Below are 11,100 nucleotides of genomic sequence, written 5' to 3'. Positions count from 1 at the left end.
GCATAAAAGTTAAAAGTTGATCAAAAATCTGAATAATAATAAATCAAAATTAATCTGAACTTCAAAAATGTGTCAGATTTGGGACATGGTAAAATAGATATTTGTTTATGGAAAAAGAACAAATCTTAAAAGAATCAAACTTTTTTTTTTAAAAAAACATATTTTAAGCAGTCCATCAAGGGCTGCACTGAGTTTGCACTTTTTATTTTTATGGCAAATAGATCTGTAAATCATTCACAAACAAATACGGGACCCATAATGGAGCCCTGAGGGATCCCACTAGCTAGTGGGACTGCAGCTGATCAACAAAAACCTTAGTGAACTGAGACACTCCTATCTGTGAGATATGACCTGAACCACTCAAGGACACTTCCTTTAGTGCTCACACATTCTTCAAGACATGATAAGAGTAGATCATGATTTACCGTTTCAAAGGCAGAAGGCAGCTCTAGAAGCACCAACATTGCTTCTTTTCTGTTAAGAGGCGATAACTAAAACTATTGGAAAAAAGCTGTTTCTGTGCTGTCACGAAGTTTGCACTTTTTTGGGTACTTTTAACAAAAAATAACAATAGATATTGCAAGTATTATTTACCATTACAAAATGAAAACATATACTTGAACTTTAGGCAAGAGGTCAACTCCATATAAAACAAATGTTACAGGCGAAATTAGAATCCAGGCAGATGTTAAATCCGCCTAGGCAGAATTAGAATTTTGATTTCACCTAGGCGAGATTGAAATTTGAAGGGTTTTGAATATGATATGCTCTGTTAATGTAATTATTTGTTTTCCCTAACATTATGTACCTTGAAATTTTGTTTTAGATACAAGGTAAATAATTACTTTAGAAGTAATGTCAACTTTTGTCCTCAACACTTGACAAAATAAGCAGAGAAAAAATTATGTTGTCAAAGTAGTTTCTGGGTTGTTCTTTTTATATACTGTTTAGCAAAATCCTGTTGGAGGGTTAGGGTTAGGATTAGGGTTATTCTTTCTAATATACCTGTATTACTATTGATATATCAAAATTGAAATCTTTACAACAACCATGGTAGAATTTGGATTTTGCCTAGGTGAAATCAAAATTCTTATTCTGCCTAGGCAGATTCTAAATGCCTGGATTCTAATTTGGCCTGTGACACAAATATACAAATTTTCATTGTATAGTATGTGGCATATGATCTAAGTTAGACTTTAAAAACAGTTCTAGTCTCCTGACTCATTGCCACAATGTGATACCTATAAATCAGTAGAATTAAAATATGTCACTCTGTGCTGAATACCTGTACATTCAAATGAAATGCTGACTTGAGATTTGACCTTTGTTTTTTACCTTCTATGTCTTTGAGTTTGATAAGCTCACTTGTACAAGTAATTAAAACAAACAAGCAAGCACATCTAACTCTGGGCCTGAGAGCTGCACTAATTGCAATTTTTAGATGATCTATTCATAAAAATATCACATAGTATGAGGTGTTCCACTTGTAGTAATGAACACAGGCAGAAATATCACCAAACTCTGTAGTTCCTCTCAGCTTTACAAGACATTTTAGCATCGGTCACTGTTAAACAATGTCCCCATAGTCTAATCATTCTGACATAGTGCTAAGAAAATGGTCTGTCTGCACTTCATTATCATTCCGCTATAGGGGTAACAACAACCTAGAAACAAGCTCTGAAGTGTTGTGAATCAATCACAATCATGTTTGGTGGAGTTAAGAACAGGATGCACTGACATTGTTCAATGAAAATAGTGACGGGGAAATTGTTTTGGTGGGAAATTTGCATGTAGGGCAATGAAAAGTGCCTTTAATAATAATACTAATTATACTAATAATATCAATACTGCTGCTACTACTACTACTACTACTACTACTACTACTAATAATAATAATAATAATAATGTAATGGGATGCACAGTGGATGGTGGTTAGCATTGTCGCCTTGCAGCTAGAAGATCACCAGTTGGCGTCCCTTCCTTCCTGGCATCTTTTTTGCATGGAGTTTGCATGTTCTCCCTGTGCATCATGGGTTTTCTCCGGGTATCCCGGCTTTCACATTCCAAAAACATGCTCAGGTTAATTGGTAACTCTAAATTCCTCTGAAAGTGACAGACCAGTCCTTAACAAGGAAGTAGAATTCAATAATAAACTGATCTGAGTTATTAAACGGCTGGACTTTGTATTTGCACTCATAATGTTTGCAAGCACATTAACAAACGTGACCATTGTAGTTTTCTTGTGATACCGATAATATTTCTTATGGGAGGGAGGCCCCAAATAGACCTTCAGATAAATTAAATTGCCTTTTTAAAGCCATCAGAAAAAAAAGTTTTCCTTCTTAATGATAATGTTCTCATAAAGTACAATACAAAAATGCAAATAAAAATCAGGCATCTGAGGTCATTTAATATATTGAGCTGGTGTTCAATTTCATCATCACCTTCAGTACAACCTCCCTGTTTGTATGTGGCATACCAGTGCTATCATGTTACAATATGCACATACTGTATTAACTCCAGTGCTTGCACATAAATTATATAATCCATTCTATAGCTGATAAGAGGAGGAAATACCGAGAGGTGTTTAGATAGCATGACTGTTTATACTGTGAGCATACAGGTTGTGGTCAAATCTCTGATGTCTGATTATATCACAAGTAAAAAATGTGTGTCAGTGTACTTCTATTAAACGCATGGCAGCATGTGTGTGGGCTGCAGAAGTGTGATGTGTCAGGTGGCTGCGTATCTCTTTACCAACCCAAGGAGACAGTGTTGTGGTGGGCCGATGCTTCCATGACCTCAGCTTCCTGCGGGAGGTCCTGACAGCCCTGCCCTCATCCTCATATCAGCTGTGTGGCACATGCAAACCCTCTGTCGCTGCACATCCCTTCCTCCGCCGCCTCCAGCTCCATCCTGACTTCTGTGGAATAAAAACAAAAGAATAAGAGAAAGAAAACACCTTCCTTGCCTCATTTAACCTCTTCTCTTTCGTAGGCAGTAATTGTAATCAGGTTTTCTTTTTAACAAAACAGTGTAATGATCAAGAATGACACTGTTTTTATTTGTGTTTCCTTGATTTTTATGAGCATGTAAAAGAAAGCAATAGCAAATACTGTGTGATAAGCAGAATACAGAGTGGATGAATCACCAGCAGTATAAAGTAATACAGCTGTCATTATCATCAGTTCATGCAAACGATGCACAATTTGGCTAACACTGCCTGTTAGCAAAGGATACGAGTTGCAGCTGAAGGTTGAAGCTATTACATGTGACCTTGGGTTGAGATTTTTTTCAATTAAAAAAGCCAAGAACAAAACCTTAACGTTCCACGTGTAATTCACACACGAAAAAAGTCATTTAATGCCACAAAAGGGATTTATTCATATGTTTGTTTATATATTATTCTGAATACCATTACTTAGTGTGTTCCAGGTCATTTTTAGATCAGAATGTATGACATTACTTGACCTTAAGGCCTGAGGGTCAACTCATGCATCAAGTATTAAGTAAACTATGTGATATTCATACACTGTCTATGAAAGATGTAAGTAGTCCCTGGCGCTAATAAGTGATGTCCTCTGGTTAACAAAAATAAGTCTGCTCCTACAGAATTCTCACTTGAACTCTCGCCTCACTAAACATTTTCCTAATCAGTTTATGGTCTCAATCGCTAGTTTCAAGACCTTCAGAATACAGCATAACGTCCATTTTGTTAGGTTATGGTCCTGTATAGAGTGAAATAGACAATTAAAGAATAAATACGTAGCAGCCTTAGCTGTCAGTCAGATCTAGCTCTCAATCATCATGTCTGGTTTCCAAAAAACTGAAATGGAAGCGGGCAAATTTTAAAGTCCACAATCCAATGGGTGACGTCATGGTAGCTAAGCTCATCATTCATAAACAGTTTATAGAAGTAAAATACTGTTGATGGTGAACTAAATGCTGGCATAGTGGGCAGCGGAGCAAACTCTAATCAATCACAATACCAGTCTGAGGTAATTGCTCTGCCAAGAAATAGAGTCATGTGACGATCGGCGTACATTTGTCCATCTGTTTGTTTGTCTGTTAGCAACATTACTCAACAACGGATTAACAGATTTGCATGAAATTTTCAGGGAAGGTAAGAAATGACAGAAGGACCAATTCATTTGATTTAGGCAGTGATGCAGCTTATAGTCTGGATGCATGGAATTGTTAAAGAGTTCTGTAAAATTGCAAGATAGCGTCACGGCGTCACTGTAACTATGACAACAAGTGAACACTACGTCAGCTGCCTGCTGATGATCCCATAATTGCGATCCTACTACAAATCAACCGTTGAGGACATATCAGGACTTATCCATGGAAAATGATACAAGGAACAATTGATTAAATTGTTGGGGTGTTTCCGTGTCCCATCAATTCCCGTTGCCTACTACATATTTAGGTCACGTGATTTGGTATCCGTACATAATATACACATGCATAACACACGCCTGTGCTCAGCGCAAGGCAATTTTGTTTGTGGATCCATCTATATTAAATGGCCACATTCTATGTTGCCGTGATTTCTGCCACAAATGGTTTTTAGATTTCACCCGTCGGAAATGATACAATAACTGAGCAGCCTTGGCGGAGTGCTGTGCTTTCTGAGTGTTTTTCTTGTTTGTCTCTTTTCTCAGCACTGTGCTGTTTGCTTACATTTTTTCGTGCCATTGTACATCCTTTCCTGCAACAATATTTTTGATTATTGACAAAGTGTTATCATCTGATATAACAAGTTTTCTAACTGACAATGTGGGAGCAGTTAGCCCAGTTGCTGAGAGCACAATGAGTTTACATCATTGTAATCAACAGATTACAATAATTTAACCAAAATGAACTGATTTTTTTTGCATATTCTTTTTTTCAAAATTATTTTCACATGCGCAGCACGACTACATATTTAGTGATAAAGAAAGATAAAGTGTAGGATCACATTTTTAAAATACTGAGCATCAAAAGAGCCAAAAAATACATTAAATTGTAAAAAAAAGAAATAAAATAAATTGATTATTTCATTTTAAATGGTGAAACCACTACAGTTATATTTGTTTTTGATGTCACCTCCCTTGCTCCATTGTCTCATGTTCTTTTGTATGTCTGTCATTCTTTCATATTTTAACACAGACCTGGATTTTTGGCATGTATAGTTCACTGTAAGTTTCAATTTGAACTTAGAGGACAACATGCTCTTCATCATTTGCACAGTCTTCTTTCATGATATCTGTACTTTGATTAAAAACACCCAATATGGACAAGCTTTTGAACAAAAAAACAACAACATTCCGTTCCAATTTATGTCACTGAATACCAGCAGAAAATAGAGTCCTGTGTCTCTTCAGTTCAAAAACAATGACGGTGTAAAATCTGTATTACTCAGAGCTCTTCCTGCACCGCCTGGCCTGTGGAGACTCTGACAGTGTGAATAAGGTCAGTGCTGGAATGTGGTGGTGGCGGTTGGGGGGCAGGTGGCGTCTCACTGTGTTGTGTAACAACAGACATGTACACAGAGGAAGGAGGGGCCATCGTGATGTCAGCACAGAGGCTGTATAAGAAGGAGATCCTGGCGGAGACTTGAACACAAAGCACCTGTTGCTGCTCTCCAGCCTCAACACACACAGAACCTCGGGGACTCTGTTCGTCTGTCAGAGCGGGAAACAGCTGCTGCCGATTTTCCAACTCAGAACTTCATCCACGCTCCGTTTACTGAGGATGATGATGGCTTCTTCCATGTGCAAGATACTGACTGTATTCATCATCTGCATGGCTCTGCAAGAGGGTGAGTGACTTTTCTTTAGTTTCATGGATACTTATAGTGCTATAGTGCTCTTTTTAGCTGCTTCTGCAAATCATACTTAGACTTTGTTTAGAGTTAAGATTAAGCAATGTTATACAACAGTTAGAGGGTGAATTAGTTTAGTTAAAGAATGATGATACTGGAATTTTGTGGCTGCGCTATTTCCTCCTGCAGCTCAGTCTTTTATTGAACTGTCAGTTATTTCCCTTGATATATAACACACGTTTTATTGATGAGCGATTATAGCATTACCACAGTAGGGCTGATAAAAGCTCCTCTAAATGATTGTTTGTCTTGGATTCAGCTCCTGGATTTATAATGCAATAAAAATGTCCTACAATCAATCACATCCACATTTGTTTGAGGACAGTGTTGAGTGTTATCCCGCCAAGTGGTTTGTTTTTATTTACACGTGATAGTCATGACCCGCAGAGGCTTAGTTGGCACATTTTAATCTTGAGCTCCTTTGTGTTTTGCTAGGTTGTGGACTCCCTTTATCAGACCAGTCTGAGTTGCCAGCTCAGGCTCCACATCGCGTCAGGACCAAACGCTGCTCCTGTAACAGCTGGGATGATAAAGAGTGCATCTACTTCTGCCACCTGGATATTATCTGGGTCAACACGCCAAGGTGAGGCTCCAGAATACTCTGTTAAAAGACCAGAAAGCGGAGTAAAAAGCATTGTCCTAAGGGCACCTAGGGCATGGTTACTAAAGTGATCCAAGAAGGCTTCATCTTCTAATAAATTCAATTTTTCCCTCACAGTAAACTCCTTCCTTATGGCCTGGGAAGTCCCCCATCTCGCCGCCGCCGATCAGCCGACCGATGTGAATGCCTCAACTCAGCTGATAAAAAGTGCCATGCCTTCTGCCGTAAGAGGTGAGCACTCCTCCCTCCATCCACCCAGACCTACAGCAAAGCCAGTGTTTCCCCTCACGTAGACTTGATAGTATCAAAGTAGCTTCTGTGTCGCCTTTCAGTGTCAGTCCTGAACAGTCTGTTGCAGCAGAGGACGAGTGAGAGGCTAGGAGAAATGATTTCATCTGTGATAGCAGTCCTCCAGTATGAGGGTAGCAGTCATAGTGATGAGAACAGCCCGCATATTTATCAAGGCCTTGAAAGAAATCACAGAGAGTTTATTAGCAGTGCTTCTATTTTTGGCAAGTTTACATTTCTTCTGTTGCCCAAGGAATGCTTGTTGCGTCTTTGAGTTATTGTGATCATGAAGCCACCAGTATGAATTAGTCACCATCTCTAGATATTATCAAGGAAGGTGTTTAGTAAGACCCACCCTGCATTCTTACCTAAAGCATGCAGTTATGTCTGAATTCTTGCTTGTGTTGTACGTCGCTTTGGACAAAAGCGTCTGCAAATGAAATTGTAGAATTGTAGCATATAAAACATATTAGTCTGGGATTCCAAGGAATTTCTTTGTTGATTCTATGCTTCAGATAGCATAGAAATGCAATGGGTTTGTGACGAATGATAGTATTCTTGTGTTAATGTTAGTGTTTCATCTGTCCACAGCTCAGTAGACCCCAGCACTGATGCCATGGGCCATTTGGTTCAACCTGCAAGAACAAACAGCAACAAACTGCTGGCATCCCTCAGGTAAATGAAGAAGAATTTGAGATCATCCTTTCAGTCGAAACTGTGCTGTTTTTGATGGATTTTACTGAGACACAAGAAGCATCTCTGATCTGGTTTCTTTTGTTGTTCCTATAGATCTGCTCTTGAAAGCAACATGGCAATTGCAAACGGCTTCCTGTCATCAAAGAAGAACCCTTCTGGAGTCACCAAGTTAAAAAGTAGAACACGGAGGTAGAAGACTGATTGAAAACCTGACGCTGCTCATCCTTCATGAATTCAACCTCCATGGACTCCTCTGGCTGTCTTCAGTTCTGACATCAGGGTTTCAAAATATGCCAAGACTTCTAACAGCTCTGAGGGTATAAAAGTGGAAACCTGGAAGGCAAAAGAGACCGTGGATCAATCATCTGCCCAACAAAGCAGAGCTTCGGAAGACTCAGAAGACTAAAGCCAATGATGAGCAATGACGACTCTGAATGTAGAGTCATTTCTTGATCTCCCCATGAAATTTCAAGCTGAGAAATGAAGGACATGGACTCTCTTGGGGACTCTCTTGATCAATTAGGGACCAGTAATTTGACTTCAGTGGACTAAGCCTCTGTGTGACTCAAATGTATGGACAGTTTTACATCCACAGCTGACCTCTACAGAGGATTCTTGGATTGTGCCACATTCCACAGTCACATCAACTCTACTTATGAAGAGTTTCTCTATATTTATTCAATGTGTCTTATGGCTTAAAACTACGCTGTCCTTGCTGACTTTTGGTTTGTTTAGGTATTCCTCTGTATCAGAGCTGGAATCTGCTGTCCTGCCTAGTTTTTAGGCCAAAATTGCTTTGTAATTGTCAAGCAGTACTTGAAAATGGCAGCTTGTTCACTCTTGGCAGACGGTGCTGCAGGAAAGTGAAGGTCATTTCTTTGGGTTTTACTGAACAAACAATTGGCTTTATGCTGGGTCCATTGTAAGCTCCTCTACACACACACGCGTGCAAACACACACATACACAGTGTCTCTGTGTATGTGTGTGTATGTAACAACCCATTCATCTCTGTTAGCAGAACAACAGTAGGTCTCTAGATGAGTCACTGAGATTCAATGATATGAAGTTTGACAGAAAAAAATCCTAAAACCATTGTTTTCCTCCTCTGACATATGCCCACTTGATTCCTTTGTAATTACCCAAATGGAAACTCCTGACCGGTATGCTGCACTTCAAAAGCCATTTATCTGTTGCCTGCTTTTTGTTTCTGTGCAATGAAGCCATTTACACCATCTGCTCTGTTTGGCTGAACTTCTGGAAACGTGGAGACATTAACAGTCATTGTGACTCTGAAAATATCCATCCTCAAATATCTAAATGCTGTATCTGATGGATAGTTTACCAGCTTTTAGTTTACTGTTGATCATAAATGATAGCAACAATTGTAAATAAAACTATTTATTTATTCTGTAACTTATTCAGAGATGTATTTATATTTCTATGACTGATCCGCTGAATTTTGTATAAGAAAATAAAATTACACAAAAATAATTCTTCTTAAAGAATGTTCATTTCATTTCCCCACTTATGGCATCAATAGTCACTCATAAGATATTTAACTACAATGAACATATTCATTCAAATACTCTGTTATCACTTGTTACTCTTTTATTTGAACGTTTTCAGTTAACTACACTCACACAAACATTTTTGATGACAATATTTTTAAAGGGTTCATTGTTACTACAGAGCAGTTTTAAGAGCTCTTAGAGGAAGTAATGAATGTATTCCAATAACATACATAAGTATCCTCAACATAATACCGTTTATTGATTTGGTCACATATAGTTGTTGGACATTGATTGTAAGACCTATAGAGTTCGGGATTGTGACGTCACGTCGCAAAGCATCTTGGGATTTGTGGCCTGCTCACTAGCGGCCTCATTAAAACCTACACATTTTTACATGTTTTTAGCGCGCAAACTTTCTGGTCATCAGCAACAATGGGGCGCAGATGTTGTGTGGTGGGTTGTGACAGTAAGTCTCATCACTGGTCTGGGAGAAAATTGACCAACAGGCTAAAATATTTCAGTTTTCCCGCTTGGAAAAGACATCAGGGGAGCGACATCTCTGAAATGACAAAAAGACGCTGAATGGCTTGGATTGCTGCCATTAAACTAAAGTTAATCTCTTTCGGCAATATTCCCAAGAGGATGTTCGTTTGTTCCAGGCATTTCCATAAGGGTGAGTTGCCTTTTTATTCTTGTTTCTGCCTGTCAATCGTGATATCCTTAGCCCACTATGGTAGCTAAACATCTGTCAGTCCCTCTCGTTTGGTTGTCATTGGACCGGCTTTTGTGCTCTTATGGATCTATCCCATCAATTAATCCTATTTTCTCCATATATCTTTGCTTCGCTTCGTTGTTCAGTTTTTCCCGGTTGATAATAACGCATTTGCCTCTGTTTCGGTCCTTTTTGAACGAAAACGATCTACTCCACCAGATGATGCTATTTGGTTGTTTACTATTGCAGGCCACAAACATGGCGGGCGCATCCCATAATCCATCGCAGTATGACGTCCATTCCCGAACTCTATAAGTACTGTTCAAAAGTTTAGGGTCCCTTGGAAACAGTGGCGTGCACAGATAGTCACCAGGTGATGCTAGAGCACCTGTCCTTTGCCCTCAGTATCAAGCAAATGCCCTCCCATCTCAACTTTTTTTTTTAAAATTAACATTAAACACACACACAGACACACACACACAAACGACCCCTGCCGCGACTCGTCCCGCGCCGTCTCGTAACATGAACAGGAGGAGCGGACACGCGTGTGGCAGCAGCTGCACAGTCCATCTCCACCCTGACTGTAGTCACCAACCAGGTAACACCTAAATGAATCAAGTGTATTGTTTATAAGCTTCGGTTGCCAAGCCACACGGTGCATTTATTTGTCTCTGTTGTGAAGTAGCCTGTCTCATGCAGTGCTAAACAACCGTGCCTAAATTAGCCAACTGCCCGTGTTAGAAAGCCTTCATATTTCCATTGGAATGTGTCTGGGTTGTGTTTTATATGTGCATTTCGTCCTTTGCTGAGTTAATCGAATGCTGATGTTTTTTTCCTTAATGTCCCTGAACGCACCTCGAGTGCCGTGTTTTTCTCTATAGCTGCAGTTTGTTGACTAGTTTCTCCTGTGCAGATGTTCGGACTGAATGCATGTTGCATTTTTCCTTTACTTGCTGTGTGTAAATGACAAAAAGTGAGTGGTCTTGCAAGTGGTTTTACACGCTGCACAAGGTGCCCTTTTTTTCCATTGAGCACCTGTCCCTCAAAATGTCTGTGCACACCACTGCTTAGAAATGTCCTCATTTTTGAAAAAAAAAACATTTTTTTTTCAATGAAGATAACATGAAATTAATCAGGAATACAGTCTAGACAATGTTAATATGTAAATGACTATTCCAGTTGGAAAGAGATGATTTTTTTAAATGAAATATCTACATAGGGGTATAAAGGAACATTTCCAGCAACAGTCACTCCTGTGTTCTAATGCTACATTGTGTTAGCTAATGGTGTTGAAAGGCTAATTGATGATTAGAAAACTCTTGTGCAATTTTGTTAGCACATGAATAAAAGTGTGAGTTTTCATGGAAAACATGAAATTACCTGTGTGACCCCAAATGGAGCCCTGGAGTCTATCCCAGCTGACAT

At 39.1% G+C, this 11,100-nt stretch overlaps 1 protein-coding gene across 1 annotated transcript; it reads left to right on the top strand.

Moving 5' to 3' along the window:
• Positions 1-5,463: 5,463 nt before the first annotated feature.
• Positions 5,464-8,943, top strand: edn2 (endothelin 2). The gene is made up of 5 exons (XM_022215248.2): positions 5,464-5,803; positions 6,302-6,449; positions 6,585-6,698; positions 7,347-7,430; positions 7,545-8,943. The coding sequence occupies exons 1-5, from the start codon at positions 5,737-5,739 to the stop codon at positions 7,642-7,644; spliced, it is 513 nt and encodes a 170-aa protein (XP_022070940.1). The 5' UTR covers positions 5,464-5,736; the 3' UTR covers positions 7,645-8,943.
• The last annotated feature ends 2,157 nt before the right edge of the window (positions 8,944-11,100 follow it).

The sequence above is a fragment of the Acanthochromis polyacanthus genome, chromosome 11 (assembly GCF_021347895.1).
Source record: "Acanthochromis polyacanthus isolate Apoly-LR-REF ecotype Palm Island chromosome 11, KAUST_Apoly_ChrSc, whole genome shotgun sequence".
Classification (NCBI taxonomy): domain Eukaryota; kingdom Metazoa; phylum Chordata; class Actinopteri; family Pomacentridae; genus Acanthochromis; species Acanthochromis polyacanthus.
This window is presented reverse-complemented; position numbering and strand designations above follow the sequence as displayed.

Excerpts from the sequence above, each read along its gene's own strand:
- edn2 (XM_022215248.2), top strand. The coding sequence starts at position 5,737 with ATGATGATGGCTTCTTCCATGTGCAAGATACTGACTGTATTCATCATC. Across the intron at positions 6,699-7,346 it reads CATGCCTTCTGCCGTAAGAG|CTCAGTAGACCCCAGCACTG; the intron begins GTGAGCACTCCT and ends ATCTGTCCACAG. Across the intron at positions 7,431-7,544 it reads AAACTGCTGGCATCCCTCAG|ATCTGCTCTTGAAAGCAACA; the intron begins GTAAATGAAGAA and ends TTGTTCCTATAG.